Genomic DNA, 17,107 nt, shown 5'->3' with positions numbered 1-17,107 from the left:
TCCTTTGCAAGTGAATTTTATATTTTACCCATTTTTTCTTGTAGCACATCTTTAAATCAATCTAATTTCAGTGTTAGCAAGGTATGTTGTTTTTTTCTATACAAGTGTTGTTTAAAAATCTCATATATTTGTTAGAACAAAATATACATTCCCATAATAAATTTCATATCTGTGAACCACTAATTAATAATTAGAGACATAAAACTTCTTAATGAAATTCCACTTTTATAAGGAGTCTAGATTAAAACACACACACACACACACACACATAAATAGTACACAGCCTAGGGGTACCAAGGATTTTTTTCTTTCACCAAATGAAGAACAGGAAGATATATTGTTAGGCTCTCCACAATTTTCTGAGCAACAGAGAGTTTTATGGATCTACCGTATCCACATCTCTCCTCGTCTTCTCCGCTTTCTCCTTCCCTGACCCACTTCCTAGGTTGCTGTTGCAGTGGAGCTTTCCAGTGAGCCTGGGAAGGGTGAGGTGGGGAAATTCTTGCTCAGATTTCCTCCCCTCAAGGTCGTAGCTGTGTCTACAGCCTTGAAGGGTGGAGAGTCTGCCCCACCCTGTGATCCCTAGGACACTTTCTCAGGGACCATGGCCTTGCTCTGGGTGTTGAACTAAAATAAGTTTGCATTGGTTGAGGAGTCTGAGAGCCACAGACCTGCTTTTCTAACTGTTCTTTTATGCCTAGAAAAAAAATCAGAACAGAAGTTCTAGAAATTTGAAAACTACTACTCTGCTTAATATAACTACTGAACATCGAGTGTAAGTAAACATCAGTCTCATACAAGTCTGAATATATATTAGGTATTAAGAGTACACTAAATAAATTTTTATTTCTTTTGATAGGGATGATGTCTACAACTTTAACCTAAGTGGATTTGATGAACCTACAATAAAGCTTGGAGTAAGACTACCATTGTAGCAAATCATGTGGCAGTAATTATACATAGATAATCTTCAACAGCACAATCAAATTTAGGGCCAGCCCTGTCATTAGGTAGGGTGCGGCAGCCTATGTCAGGCAGCAGCTTTGGAAATTAGGGCCAGAAAATGGTCATTTAGTTCACTGTTATATTTTTTCCACCATGGGGTGTACCAATGGCAGTTTCTATCTTAGGCTATAATAGAAGCTCTAAAACTCTCTAAAAACAAAGAGGGAAGAAATAGCAGCTGATGTAAATAATGCCATTTTCACATTATCTTGCCTGTATTTTTTTTCATCATGTAGTATAATTGATGACATTTTGCCATACAGATATTGTATTTGTTCTTACTTTATAAAGCACACTTCTTTGGTGACATCTCCAAATACATCAAAAGACCCATCCAGCTAGATTCAGTAGGGCCTGAATGTGCATCCAGATTGCATACACATCCGTATCATACATGCCTGTGGAAGACTGCTTAGACACAGAGATTTCTTGCTGGGTCGGCACAGATTTATATCAGACATACGTTAAGGAGGCTTAAAATTAAAACATAGGAGAGAATAATATAAAATCACCAAATAAAAACGATTACATTAAAACTGGCAATCCAAAAGCTCTGCCCTGCCAGTATCCAGCACCCTCCCCACCACTTACCCATGACATTTGTAGTATTTCCTGTGCTGTTTCAATCACTTAGACTAAATGCCCATGGTCATTCGTAGAACAGTACAGTCTGATTTCATAAATTTCATTACAAAAAATTAAATCCATGCTTGGTTGGGTGAAAGTCTTTACAAATAGTGGGATAGAAAAATCAACTTCAAGAAGAATTGTAATGTTTGTTTTGTTTGTTGTATTTTTTGTGTTTACGTTTTAGATCCAAGAATTCCATCTTACTAAACTGGAAGCTTCTACAGATCTTCCAAAGAAAATGTAAGTGTATTTTTTCTATTAGTCAGAAGACAAAAGCCATTATAATATAATTGGATGATAAGAAGAATATAAGTACAAATACTTATCCTAGCATGTTAGAAAGGAAAACACCAACACTTAGAGTGGGTCATTTTCCAGACGTGCAAGCAGGCAAAAAAGCAAATTCATCCAAATAGAACTTTTACTTCACTTGTAAGCATTACCATAAGTTATTTCTTATTTGTTCCAGGAATCATGAAAATGAAGGAAAAAGACCAGTCCAAAAGAAACAAGATAAGAAAGTTTGTAAAAGAGAGAATACTTTGTTTTTTAAAAAATGTCCAGTATTTAGAACAAATAGTTTATTTTATAAAGACATTATACACAGGTTGCAAAAAAACAAAAAAAATCTGCAGGTCATGAGTATAATCCATAGGTTAACTTGCTTACAAGTAATAAGTACTCACTAAATAGCACTCACTAAGCTCATATTACTTCTGTAAATGGCTCACACTGTTACTTTGGGGTCTGCATAAAAATGTGAGAAATCGACTACTGCCTTTTTTCCTTCTCTCTACCTCTGTCTCATATACACACAGCTGCCAACTGAGGAAAACACTTTACACATCTGATGGTGGGCTGTAATCCACAAACACTTATTTCACAATAAAACTGTTAGTCTTTTAAGTTGCGACCCGACCTCCCGCCACACCCCCCCCCATCTGTTCTCTATGCTACATTTGCATTGCCTTCATTCTTGGGCCCAATGTGGTAAAACGGTACAATGTGAAACTACAGAACTAATACCTTGAGATTTCAATTTTATGAACTAGATTGCCTTTAATTTCCCTCTTCAGAAAAGCCATATAAGTGTCAGTTGTGACTAATTTGGTTGACTTCAGCAGGGCTTGTTTAGGGACACAATCATAACTAATATAGCTGGAATGGCTCCTGCAAATCAAATCATATATACATTGTTTATCAATGTTTTTGTTTTATAGAACAGAACAAATAAAAACAAGAAACACATTTTTAGTGATACAGACACAGAATATAGAGGTGATGACACGAAGACAGATATTAGCTGGCTAAAGGAATCAAATAGAAAACCTAAACCTCAACTAGTAGACTACAGCAGAACCAGAAAACAGAACACCTCTAAAACTCTGGAAGCAAGTAAGAAAGCTATTTGTTACCAAGTTTTTAAATGTGATTTTACCTGTATTTAAAGAACTAATTTGCACACCCAAAGAAAAATACAAGTATGTGATCTTAAATGTCTTATTATTCTGCTGTCTCATGGATTTTCAGTATGGTATGCTTTGGGGGTTTCCAACCTATTTGGGCCAATGGGCACATTTGGAATTGTGAAAAAGTCTCATGGGTGCCATCACAAAATGATGTCATGGGAAGTGTCCACAAAATGGCTGCCAATGTTGAGTGTGGCCAGTCACAAAACCCCAGTTTCACAGAAAGGCATATAGGTGAGGCTAAAAGACAACTACACCAAGAACCTGAATACAAGGCAGGTGTTGGTCTGAGCCCCCAAGCACAAACCCACACTTCTCTCTCTTATTCAGGATCGCCTCCAAATCTGCCAAACTAACTCTGTCATGTGCACACACACACACATACCACACCTAAAACACATACAAACATGTTCCTTGCATTCTTTTTGGGTTTCATTGCAGGCCTCCCTACCCCCTGCCCCCAGCCCTGGTCTCCCCTTTTCTTGCTGCCCTACATCACACCCACGCAGCCCTCCCCAGCTCCATTCCACTGGCTTCCTCTTCCTCCTCCACTGGGTCGCACCCAGCTCCACCCCTATTTACCCACTTCCTCCTCCCATTCCATTGGGTCATTGCCAGCTTTCCTCCAGGTAATCCCAAGCAGTGGGGTCTGTGCCTCCCTTTTTTCCCCAGGCAGAATTGAGTTCTTCAGAGCAAACTGCTGACCTCCAGTTGCCCACTGCAGTTTACCACCACATTTCAGCAGTAAGCCACCTGGGTTTTTGGCCCTTGCGCTGCTGAATTTTGGAGTGCAGCTCCTGGGGGGCCCCACGGGCTGAAAATTGGCCCCCAGACCTCCCAAAGTTGCCTAGCCCCTACATCCTAGATAGTGGATGTTGTTGTTGTTCAGTCGTTCAGTCGTGTCCGACTCTTCGTGACCCCATGGACCATAGCACGCCAGGCCTTCCTGTCCTGTGCTCTCTCCCGGAGTGTGCTCAAGTTCATATTCATTGCATCGGTGATACTATCTAGCCATCTCATCCTCTGCCGTCCCCTTCTCCTTTTGCCTTCAGTCTTTCCCAGCATCAGGGTCTTTTCCAGAGAGTTTTCTCTTCGCATTAGGTGGCCAAAATATTTGAGCTTCAGCTTCAGTATCTGTCCTTCCAATGAGCAGTCAGGGTTGATTTCCTTTAGGATTGACTGATTTGACCTCCTTGCAGTCCAGGGGACTTGTAAGAGTCTTCTCCAGCACCACAGTTCGAAAGCATCAATTCTTCGGCGCTCAGCCTTCCTTATAGTCCAGCTCTCACAGCCATACATTACTACTGGGAAAACCATAGCTTTGATTAGACGGACCTTTGTCGGCAAGGTGATGTCTCTCCTTCTTACTATGCTGACTAGGTTTGCCATAGCTTTCCTCCCAAGGAGCAAGCGTCTTTTAATTTCATGGCTACAGTCACCATCTGCGGTGATCTTGGAGCCCAAGAAAATAAAATCTGTCACTGCTTCCATTTCTTCCCCTTCTATATGCCAGGAAGTGATGGGGCCAGATGCCATGATCTTAGTTTTTGTAATGTTGAGTTTCAAACCAGCTTTTGCACTCTCCTCTTTCACCCTCAACAAGAGGCTCTTTAGATCCTCTTCGCTTTCTGCCATTAAGGTGGTATCGTCTGCATATCGGAGGTTGTTGATAATTCTCCCAGCAATCTTAATTCCGACCTGTGATTCATCCAACCCGGCGTTTCTCATGATGTACTCTGCATATAAGTTAAATAAGCAGGGTGACAATATGCAGCCTTGTCGTACTCCTTTCCCAATTTTGAACCACTCGGTTGTTCCATGTCTGGTTCTTACTGTTGCTTCTTGAGCCTCGTACAGGTTTCTCAGGAGACAGGTAAGGTGGTCTGGTATTCCCATCACTTTAAGAATTTGCCACAGTTTGTTGTGATCCACACAATCAAAGGCTTTAGCATAGTCAATGAAGCAGAAATAGACGTTTTTCTGGAATTCTCTTTCTTCATGATCCAGCGAAAGTTGGCGATTTGATCTCTAGTTCCTCTGCCTCTTCGAAACCCCGCTTGTACTTCCGGTAGTTCTCGGTTCGCATACTACTGAAGCCTAGCTTGTAGGATTTTGAGCATCACCTTGCTGGCATGTGAAATGAGCGCAATTGTGCGGTAGTTTGAACACTCTTTGGCGTTGCCCTTCTTTGGAATTGGAATGTAAACTGACCTTTTCCAGTCCTGCGGCCATTGTTGAGTGTTCCAGATTTGTTGGCATATTGAATGCAGCACTTTAACAGCATCATCCTTTAGGATTTTAAATAGCTCAGCTGGAATACTGTCCTCTCCGCTAGCTTTTTTGTTACTAATGCTTCCTAAGGCCCACTTGACTTCACTCTCTAGGATGTCCGGCTCCAGTTAAGTGACCGCACTCTCATGGCTATCAGGGACATTAAGATCTTTCCTATATAGTTCTTCTGTGTATTCTTTCCACCTCTTCTTAATCTCATCTGCTTCTGTTAGGTCCCTGCCTTCTTTGTCCTTTATCATGCTCATCTTTGCACAAAACGTTCCCTTGAGATCTCCAATTTTCTTGAAGAGATGTCTAGTCTTTCCCATTCTGTTGTTTTCCTCGATTTCTTTGCATTGTTCATTTAAGAAGGCCTTCTTGTCTCTCCTTGCTATTCTCTGGAACTCTGCATTCAGTTGGATATATCTTCCCCTTTCTCCCTTGCTTTTCGCTTCCCTTCTTTCCTCAGCTACTTGTAAAGCCTCATCAGACAGCCACTTGGCTTTCTTGCATTTCTTTTTCTTTGGGATGGATTGTGTTGCTGCCTCCTGAACAATGTTACGGACCTCCCTCCACAGTTCCTCAGGCACTCTGTCTATCAGGTCTAATCCCTTAAATCTATTCCTTACCTCCACTGTATATTCATCAGGGATATGATTGAGGTCATACCTGAATGGTTTAGAGGTTTTCCCTACGTTCCTCAATTTAAGCTGAAATTTTGCAACATGAAGCTCATGATCTGAGCCACAGTCAGCTCCAGGTCTTGTTTTTACTGACTGTATAGAGCTTCTCCATCTTTGGCTGCAAAGGACATAATCAATCTGATTTTGATATTGACCATCTGGTGATGTCCATGTGTAGAGTTGTCTCTTGTGCCGTTGGAAAAGAGTGTTTGCTATGATCAGCGTGTTCTCTTGGCAAAACTCAATTAGCTTTTGTCCTGCTTCATTTTGTACACCAAGGCCATGCCTGCCTGTTATCCCGGTGATTTCTTGACTTCCTACTTTAGCATTCCAATCCCCTATGATGAAGAGGACATCTTTTTTTGGTGTTAGTTCTAGAAGGTGTTGTAGGTCTTCATAGAACCGATCAACCTCAGCTTCTTCGGCATCAGTGGTTGGGGCATAGACTTGAATTACTGTGATGTTGAATGGTTGGCCTTGGATTCGTACTGAGATCATTCTATCGTTTTTAAGATTGTACCCCAGTACTGCTTTTCCCACCCTTTTGTTGACTATGAGTGCTACTCCATTTCTTCTAAGGGATTCTTGCCCACAGTAGTAGATATGATGGTCACCTGAATTAAATTTGCCCATGCCTGTCCATTTTAGTTCGCTGATTCCCAAGATGTGGATGTTCAATCTTGCAAGAGAAAACTCTCTGGAAAAGACCCTGATGCTGGGAAAGACTGAAGGCAAAAGGAGAAGGGGACGGCAGAGGATGAGATGGCTAGATAGCATCACCGATGCAATGAATATGAACTTGAGTACGCTCCGGGAGAGAGCGCAGGACAGGAAGGCCTGGCGTGCTATGGTCCATGGGGTCACGAAGAGTCGGACACGACTGAATGACTGAACAACAACAACAACAAGCTTACCTTGATTCATTTATCTTACATTCCAGGTTCCTAAACAATATTGTTCTTTACAGCATCGGATTTTCATAGTGGATGTAGTCTCTAATTAATGTTGTCTTTCAGATAAATCATCAATATCACCAAACATGAAGGAAATATTTCAACAAAAGAAAACCATACTTAATAAGGTAAGATAAAACGTTCAGATATTATCTCCTAACATCATTGAGACTGAGTTTGCTTGCATGAAGAAATAGTTAAATAGTGTGATCACCTCAGCTAAATCCATTCAATCTGATAAGCAGTATGGAGAGCTGCTCTTCAAGAACCATACGTCCAAATCTTTTTTCTGTCTTAGCCATGGTTGTGATTTATTGCCCTTGTTTCTAAAATGCTACAAAATGTGTATCGAGCTCCAGCCTCACAACTGACAGCCCTCTCTTGTAATCTGTTAGACCTTATTTTGGGTGACTTATGAAATTTCCCAGTGAGTGGTGATAACCCAGTGCATCTAGATTCTCTGAAGCCAAACATTGTAGTTTTGCAAGTGAACTAATTCCAGGAATAGGCTGTTCAATTCTTCACTGTGATCACCTTATGCATCCCCCCACCCAACCAAATTTTATTTTTTAAGCTGCTTTGAGTATCCTGCTGAGGCCATAAGATGAGGGAAATATTTAATTAATAAACAAGTCATCATTACGTTTTTAATACAGTGTTCAAGATACAGATTTTTTTCTTAAAGGTACCAGTTTCTAAAAATCAGCATGACAGTGATGCTGGGAAAAATGCACAGCCAACCAGATCAAAACAACCCAGAAGAGCAGCACTAGCTAAGAAATGTTATAGAGAACTTTCAGATTCAGAAACAGAGAGTGAAGAGGAACCTTCTGAACACTTAATTAAGCAGGACACTTTAAAGGAACATGTAAGCAGTATTTTTTTCTATCTAAAAAAATAGATTCTATGTGGGTTTACATTTTAAAGATTGACCAGTGAATTTCTGCCTCCACTACATCTTGAATATGATTTTCAGAACAGCAGCATAGAATTTACTAAGCAGGAATAATAATATACTTTTTAATTCAGAGACTGAAAAATTATTTTAAATATCTTAGCAAATCGTAGAATCATAGAATAGTAGGGTTGGAAAGGGCCTTCCTCTCTGTGACATTGAGTCCAACCCCCTGCTCAATGCAGAGGAAGACCATCGAGTCCTGCTTAATGTAGGAATCCAAGTCAAAGCAGCCCTGACTGGTGCCTGCCCAATTTCATCTTGAATGCCTCCAGTGTGGGAGAGCCCACCCCTTCCCTAGGTAATTGGTTCCATTGTCGTATTGCTGTAACAGCCAGGAAGTTTTTCCTGATGTTCAGCCAGAATCTGGCTTCCTGTAACTTGAGCCCATTATTCTGTGACCTGCACATGGGATGATTGAGAAGAGATCCTGGCCTTCCTCTCCGTGACAACCTTTCAAGTACTTGAAGAGTTCTATCATATCTCCTCTTCTCAAGGCTAAACATGCCCAGTTCTTTCAAACTCTTATCATAGGGCTTTGTTTCCAGTCCCCTGATCATCTTTGTTGCCCTTGTCTGCACCTTTTTCCAGTTTGTCTGCTTCCTTCTTAAAATGTGGTGCCCAGAACTGGACACAGTACTCCAGATGAGGCCTAACCAGTGCTGAGTAGAGGGGAACTAGCACTTCCCGGGATTTGGAAGCTATGCTTCTATTAATGCAGCCCAAAATAGCATTTGCCTTTTTTGCAGCTACATCCCATTGTTGGCTCATATTCAGCTTGCGATCTACAACAATTCCAAGATCCTTCTCGCTTGTAGTATTGTTGAGCCAAGTATCCCCCATCTTGTAACTGTTTATTTGGTTTCTTTTTCCTAAGTGCAGAACTTGGCATTTATCCCTATTAAATTTCATTTTGTTGTTTTCAGCCTAGAGATCCAGCCTATCAGGATCACTTTGAATTTTGTTTCTGTCTTCCAGGGTGTTAGCTATCCCACCCAGTTTTGTGTCATCTGCAACTTTGATCAGCATTCCCTGCACCTCCTCCTCCAAGTCATTAATAAAAATGTGGAAGAGCACTGGGCCCAGGTCTGAGCCCTGCAGTACCCTGCTCGTTGCCTCCCCCCAGTTTGAGAAGATCCTATTGATAAGCACTCTTTGAGTCCGATTCTGTAGCCAAGTGTAGATCCACCTGATCGTTGTTTCATCTAGCCCACTTTGAGCTAGTTTGCTCATCGGGATATCATGGGGCACTCTGTCGAAAGCTTTGCTGAAGTCGAGGTATATTATGTCCACAGCATTCCCACAGTCCACAAGGGAGGGGACCTGATCAAAAAATGAGATCAGATTCGTCTGGTAGGATTTGTTCTTGACAAAGCCATGTTGGCTTTGAGAAATCACTGCATTGTTTTCAAGATGCTTACAGATGGATTGCTTTATAATCTGCTCCAGAATTTTCCTAGGGATTGATGTCAGACTGACTGGTCTGTAGTTCCCAGGTTCCTCCTTTTTGCCCGTTATGAAGATAGGGACAACATTAGCCCCCCTCCAGTCATCTGGTACTTCACCCGTCCTCCATGATTTCTCAAAGATAATAGACAGTGGTTCTGAGAGTTCTTCTGCCAGTTCCTTTTTTACTCACCCACCCCGCCAACCCCACTGCCCATCAGACTCCCTGCCTGAGCTGACGGAGGTGGTCTTGGACTTGGTGTGGAGGACCCCTAGGATGATGGTCCTGGGGGATCTCATCTTCTATGCTGAGGCCGCTGTATCCGGGGCGGCTCGGGACTTCATGGCCACCATGACAACCATGGGGCTGTCCCAACATTTCATTGGCCCAACGCATGTAAAAAGACACACGCTTGATCTGGTTTTCTCGGCTGGGCAGGAGGATAGTGAACTGAAAGTGGAGGAATTAACATCTGTCCCTTTGTCATGGTGAGATCACTTCCTTTTGAGGTTTAGACTGTTGGCAGCCTTCCCCCTAGGGATGGCGGAGAATTTCTCCACGAATCTTGGGGAGGCCGAATGCCAACGCATTCAGCCCCCCAAAATTGGCGGTGAAATTCTCCGTCCCCCCCCCGGGATGGGACTTGCCTCATGCGAATGTCCCTCTCGGTGGCGGGTCCCAGTGGCGGTTCGGCGGCATTTTGGTGGGGGCAGGGGCGGCGGCCGGTCTTCCAACTGGCTGCCGCCGCCGCCATTACAAAGTAAATGTAAAAAAAACACACACACACACACACACGTGATAGGCTACGTAACGATTTACGTAGCCTATCATGGCTGACTTTGGAAATCTAGCCGTGATAGGCTACGTAAATCGTTACATAGCCTATCACGTGTGTGTGTGTGTGTGGGGTTACATTTACTTTTTTATTTCGCGGCCAGGGAGACGGGGCGCTCCTCCCCGGCCTGAATTTCGGCGGCGAGGGATGGGGCGCCTCCCCCCCCGGCCTGAACTTCAGGTGGAGAACCGAAGCGCCTCCCCCTCACCGCGAAGCAAGCTGCGGGACCAGGTAAGGGACTTTCGTCCATCCTTACTTCCCCCTCTGCAAGGGTGGGGGACGTATTAAAATGGTCTGCCCCCAGAGGCTAATGGATTCTGATGGATTCCAGAGGTCTGTGGGGGATTTTCCTGCTGGTATGGTTGGTGCGCCTGTCAAAGCCCAGATTGCTCTGTGGAATGCACAGATGACTAGGGCGGTTGACATGATTGCGCCCAAGCGCCCTCTCCCTCTGAGCAGAGCCCGGCCACCTCCTTGGTATATACCTGAGCTGAGGGCAATGAAGCAAGAGGGGAGACAGCTAGAACGCAGGTGGAGGAAAACCCATGCTGAGTCAGACCGAACACAGGTAAGAGCTCACTATCGAGCCTACTCTGTGGCGGTGAGGGTGGCAAAGGGACAGTTCTTTTCCACCAATATTGCATCTTCTCAGTGTCATCCAGCGGAGCTTTTCCGAGTAGTTCGCGGCTTGTTACATTCTGGGCCAGGGAGAGAGACCGTGGAACCCTCGGTTGCTCTGTACCATGGCAATTATGCCATGGGGTTCCACAGGGCTGTATTTTATCCCCCATGCTGTTTAACATCTACATGAAACCGCTGGGGGAGGTTATCCAGAGGTGTGGGCTGAGGTGCCATCAATATGTGGATGACACCCAGCTCTACCTCTCTTTCTCATCAAACTCAGGTGAGGCAGTGGCTGTTCTGAATCAGGGCCTGGGCATGGTAATGGACTGGATGAGGGCCAATAAACTGAAACTCAATCCAGACAAGACAGAGGTGCTGTTAGTGGGTGGTTCGTCTGCCCTGCTAGGTGATATTCAACCTGTTCTGGAGGGGGTTGCACTCCCCCTAAAGGATCACATTTGTAGTTTGGGGGTGCTCTTGGATCCAGAACTGTCACTTGAGGCACAGGTGAACTCAGTGGCACAGAGCACTTTTGATCAGCTTAGGCTGGTATACCAACTACGCCCTTATCTGGACAGAGATAGCCTAGCTACAGTGATCCATGCTCTGATAACTTCTCATCTGGATTACTGCAATGCATTATATGTGGGGCTGCCTTTGAAAACAGACTGGAAACTTCAGCTGGTCTAAAATAGGGCAGCAACACTGTTAACAGGGACTGGCCAATGAGCTCATATTACACCAGTACTTTTTCAGCTGCACTGGCTGCCAGTCCATTTCTGGGCCCAATTCAAAGTGCTGGTATTAACATTCAAAGTCCTTAACGGCTTGGGGCCAGGTTATCTGAAGGATCGCCTCCTCCCATACCTATGTGCCTGCCCAGACCTTAAGATCATCTTCAGAGGCCCTTCTCCGTGAGCCCCTGCCAAAGGAAGTGAGGCAGGTGGCTACTAGGAGGAGGGCTTTTTCTGCTGTGGCACCCCAGCTGTGGAATGAGCTTCCTGGTGAGGTTTGCCTGGCACCTACATTGTATTATTTCCGGTGCCAGGTGAAGACCTTCTTATTTTCCCAGGCATTTTAGCATTTTAGCTCTTAGACTTTTAGCTTTGTTGTTTTAAATCTGTATTTTAAATCCCTGCACTGCTGCTAGGTTGTATTCTGGTTGTATTGTTTACCGTGGTTTTAATGTTCTATATATTTTGTATTGTTTTATTATGCGCTCTTTGGTTTTAATTTTTGTGAACCGCCCAGAGAGCTTCGGCTATTGGGTGGTATAGAAATGAAATAAATAATAAGAATAAGAATAATACTCTAGGATTCAGTTCATCTGGTCCTGGAGATTTCAACTCATCCAAGTAATTAGGTGTTCCATAACCATATGCCTATCAATCTGAGCCAAAGTAGACTGAGCCAAAGTAGGAATTGAGCACCTCTGCCTTTTCTTTGTCATCTGTTATCGTTTTGCCATCCTTATTTAATAACTGAACCACCATTTCTTTCCTCTGCCTTTTACTATGCATGTAGCTGAAGAAAGCCTTTTTGTTGTTTTTAGTATCCCTCGCTAACCTCAGATCGTTCTCAGCTTTAGCCTTCCTGACGCCATCCCTGCAATTCTGTGCTACCTACCTGTACTATTCTTTTGTTACTTGGCCTTCTTTCCACTTCCTATATGAGTGGTTTTTGTTTTCAGGTCATCTCTAAGCTTTTTGTGAAGCCACATTGGCTTCTTCTGTTGTCTTCCACCTTTTTTCCTTGTTGGAATTGTTTTTGTGCCTTTAGAATTTCCTTCTTTAAAAACTCCCACCCATCTTGGACTTCTTTTCTCATTAGAGTCGCTTGCCATAGGAATAATTACAAATATGTTGCAACACCCTTAGCGGAGCTGATTTTAATCAGCCCAGGTGTAGTATCATTTAACACAGTTTCCCAGTATAAACTCTGGATCTAAATTCAGTGTAGTAAATTTGAACAATCTGTACAAAATACTGAGAAGAACTCTCTGTTCCTAACTTAGGGAGCAATCCTATGTTTCCTGGGAGGGTGGCTGAGAGGCCATAGGATGCTGTGGCCCTCCGTGTTCCCACTTCGCTGGCAGAGAGGGAGGTCCACCACCTGATGCCTCCTGAGTGTGGCACTGTTGATGTACCACTACCAGTGCGCTTCTGGGGCTAGTAAAAGGGCTTTCCAGGGGCATGCCAGGGGAGGCCAAGGATCTGCAGGATCCTAAACCCCTCATTCCCCCAAAACAGGCCAGGGTAATACCAGACCTGGAGCTGCTGTAGTAAATCCCTTCTCTTTGGAGTACATGCGAGAAGAGGAAAGGTTAGAAGGGAAAAAGGCCACCCACCCCACTTCCCATCCTGGCCAAAGCAAGCCAGCAACCACCATGGATTTTCTCACCACCACCTTCATAGAATTACTCTGTAAGTTAAAAGCAGCAGAAGAAAATAAACGTGTGTACCTCGAGTGGAAGTTTGCATAATCTGTTATTGATAATTATGCAACGAGGTGGTGTCTGCTACCCATGCCACGATCTGTCACTCATAGTTCCTGGTTTAGTACTACCAGGTTTGTTCATAAAAGTTAATACCACATTGATGAGGTACACATCTTCCACGATCTTGTATGAAGTCCCTCTTCCTAGTCATTTTTCCATCCCATCTCCTTGATTCTTGGAACATTCTGACTTTGCATTTAAATTCTGAATTTATAATACTCCAACTGTGCCCCAATTCATGATAGACATCTTACTGATTTTGTATGCTAGTTTTTTTTAGCAGGAACTAAGACCCCCCACTCTTTTTCACAGTACTCTAAATAAAAATGTATTGAGTGTAAATAGATATATGGATGCAATTGCACAAGCTGAGTGTTATTTTTGGGGACAAATAAAAACTCAATGTGTTTTGTAATTCCAAGAGGAGGGAAGGGTATAAGGGAAAGAAATGTGTGAGGGATAAACTAAAATGCTACAGGAGGAATATTAGTATAAGCATACTGTACACTTAACGCAATAGACATGACAGTCACACTGTAGCCAATTTGCCTAACAGTAAAACAAAATTTTGAATTAATATTTTAAATATTTATTTTGTTTCCAATATAAAGTGCCCAGCACTTAGGATCTAGTGAAATGTGCATGACAGGTTTTTGTATCTCTAGCCAGAACATAAAAGTATAAAAAACAAAGCTGTTAATCAGCTGAAGGTACAACAGCGTATTGTTTCCAGTGAGACAACTAAAGGAAAATTGGTAAATCAGCAAAAAGGTTCCACTAAATCACAAAATGTGGTGCCAAAAATCCAAATGGAACTGTCACCGCTGCCTTCATCTGAGAGTCCAGCTTCTTTTGAGATAATGAGATGTAAGTTTTATATTTTTACTTGTGGTGTTGTTATTGTATGTAAAGTTGAGTAGAGCAAAAAATTAAGTGAAATGTATGTACTTCAAACTCCATATTTATAACTTGCATTAAGCAGTTTTTGGATAACTAGAATTAAATCTTAACTGTGCAGCTCAGCAAGCTCCAATGCTTTTGCTGCTATACAACTCCAGCACTACCTCTCTGCTGAGTCTGTGTGCCATTAACCAGATCCAATACCTGAGGCACCCCATCAGTGAACTAGTCAGGAGTGCACACAACATTTTTGGCACTGAGGGCCACCTGTAATGCTGGCCATACACACATACATGGAGTAGAGATGTGAAGGCCCTGGAAAATTCAGGAAAAAACAGTTTTTTTCCCCAAGGACTGTTTAGGTTTTTTCCTGAAAAATTGAACAGCTTTGGATTATGAAATACTTCCTTTTAGAATTTAAGACAAGCTGTTTAGATACTGTTACCAGGCCTTTACTCCCCCACAAATGATTTCTAAAACCAAGGTAATGAGAAGACTTTCATTTTCACAGAAAGACTAGAGATGTAAAATGTCTGGAAATAATGACGCCATGGGGGGGGGGGGAATGGTTTTTAATCCTCTGTAAGATTTTCAGCATAGTAATTTCTTCCATTCCTTATTAAAATTATTGATCCAATGTATCTTTTACTGATATACTGTACATTTTAGAATGGTCTAAGTCATGCTAATTTTCCCAACATATGAATAGAGTCACCGTATTATAATATGGAAGAAAATGAACATTCTTGACAGTTTGGGTTTTGTTCTACAGAGTCCTGTGTTTCTGGACTTGTCTTCTTCTGTCCCCAATTCTTTCTGCTTCTTCTAGCTTCTAGGCTGTTTCAGATGTTTCAGGGACTTACTTGCTGAAGTAAGTCAGACATAACTTACTGGTCTCTGGTCAGACATAAGCAAAGAACCTAAAATATGTTATGTATAACTTGGTTTGCTCATAAAATTAATCATGTTTGGTATATTAGGTTTTTAAAGCATGGTTTATTCAGACAATATTAAAAAAATTACTGAGTTCACTTTTTAAAGTTTTCAAATATAACAATAATTTTATGAGCAAACCAAGTTATACATAACGTAACTTTAGGAACATAAAGGCTGCTTTATGTTCCTAAAATGGTCTTCCTCATCCTGGTGACCTACAGATGTTTTGGACTACAATGTCCAGCATTCCTGACCAGTGGCCATCCTGCCTGAGGCTGATAGGCGCTGAAGTCCAAAATATCTGGAAAGCACCAGGTTGGGTAAGGCTGTCCTAAAGCAACAAAATGACTTCAGATCTGTAAAGATTGATTAAAAAAAAAAAAGTATTGCTTATTTTTCAAATTTTCCCAACGTTTCCATTTTTCCCCTGGAAAAAACAGGGTTTTTTTCCATGGCTTCAAAATTTCTGGAAATGCATCTATACTCAGGAGTTTGTAGTATATAACATGTGAAATTAATATACAGGTAACATTTACAATATATGCAATATTATTTTCAAATTTACAGTGGCCTTATTCATATGTGGTGCTAAATCAAACAGTATAAGAATGAGCCTGTGAGATCCTGTGTGCTCCCCCTTTCTCTGGTTCTGCCATGAGGAGTTCAGAATCTCTTATTGCTGTTTGAGATTAACTGTAGCTTGTCAGAACATCTGAATCACAGAGTTGGAAGGGTAGTCCAATCCCCTGCCTAATCCAACCCTGTTTTAACAGCTGTCTTGTTTCAACAAACCATAGTTAAGATTTACCACAGTTTAGGTTTGGATGACACAGTAAATTGCAGTTAATCTAGAACAGAAGCAGTTCTGCTGCAGTGCATTAGGCTTGATCTTGTATCGCTAAACCATGGTTTAGTGTTACATCTGAATGCAGCCAGTATGTTGAATTATGTCACTATTATTTGTTTAGGTTATGAGAAACGTACAGAGGAAGAATCTACTGAAGAACATATGTCATTGAGAAGATCATCTTTATCATGCGATCTTCAAGAATTAACACCTGAAAAGGAGGAATCCTTAGGCAACATTAAAAACTTACCTGTTTTAATGAAAATGAATACAGAGAATGCACAGTTAAAGCAGCTTTCTGAAAAGGGCAAAATGCTGATGTTTGAAACTGAAGACATGTCACCTGTTTTAAGTCCTCTTTCTTTGGTAAACATTTACAGTATAGTTTAAAATAATTATTTTCACCAGCATTACTTTAATTTTTGGACATTAGATTAAAAATCCCATTCTTTTGAGTTGTGCAGCCCAAACCTATGCATGCTTGCTTGGAAGTAACTCACATTGATTTCAGTGCTGCTAATTTCCATCGAAGTTTGCATAGGATTACAGCCCCATTAATTTGACAAAGGAGGTGACTACAGCTGTGCCCTTTTACATTTGTTAAAGATTAAATGAGATAGCATGCAGTGTAGAAAAGCCTCTAATCTCCTTTCTGCCTGAACTGCTCATACAGATTTAGCATGGTGAAGTTTTGTCTATGTGTTTTCCTATTTTTCTATTATGAAGGCTGCAATCCTGTACACACTTACCTGGGACTAAGCCTAATTGCACTGTAATTTGATTTTCCATGTGCACTTACAGCACAGTTGAGTTCAGTAAGGCTTACTCCCTAGTAGTAACTGAGTTTAGGGTTGTGGCCATGCAGAGCAATCCTATACATGTCTATTCTGACATTCACTGAGTTAATTGTGACTTAGGGCACAATCCTATGCATGTTTAGACAGGAAAAAAGTCCTAAAACTCCCAGCATTCCCCAGCCAGCATGGTTGCTGGGAGTTGTAGGACATTTTTCTGTCTAAACATGCATAGGATTGCGCCCTTAGAGATCTATTATA

General features: G+C 42.0%; 1 protein-coding gene across 1 annotated transcript in view; it reads left to right on the top strand.

The window, feature by feature from the left end:
- Nucleotides 1-17,107, top strand: part of SYCP2 (synaptonemal complex protein 2) — a 74,790-nt gene that overhangs the window by 31,150 nt on the left and 26,533 nt on the right. Inside the window, exons 21-30 of the mRNA XM_084854304.1 lie at nucleotides 45-81; nucleotides 702-775; nucleotides 860-917; nucleotides 1,820-1,875; nucleotides 2,105-2,156; nucleotides 2,856-3,030; nucleotides 7,075-7,139; nucleotides 7,697-7,879; nucleotides 14,035-14,236; nucleotides 16,174-16,418. Of these exons, the coding sequence (XP_084710430.1) occupies nucleotides 45-81; nucleotides 702-775; nucleotides 860-917; nucleotides 1,820-1,875; nucleotides 2,105-2,156; nucleotides 2,856-3,030; nucleotides 7,075-7,139; nucleotides 7,697-7,879; nucleotides 14,035-14,236; nucleotides 16,174-16,418 (1,147 nt within the window). The remainder of the gene's footprint in view (nucleotides 1-44; nucleotides 82-701; nucleotides 776-859; nucleotides 918-1,819; nucleotides 1,876-2,104; nucleotides 2,157-2,855; nucleotides 3,031-7,074; nucleotides 7,140-7,696; nucleotides 7,880-14,034; nucleotides 14,237-16,173; nucleotides 16,419-17,107) is intronic.

The sequence above is a fragment of the Heloderma suspectum genome, chromosome 4 (assembly GCF_057233095.1).
Source record: "Heloderma suspectum isolate Gila_16-S chromosome 4, 16-S_ref, whole genome shotgun sequence".
Classification (NCBI taxonomy): domain Eukaryota; kingdom Metazoa; phylum Chordata; class Lepidosauria; order Squamata; family Helodermatidae; genus Heloderma; species Heloderma suspectum.
This window is presented reverse-complemented; position numbering and strand designations above follow the sequence as displayed.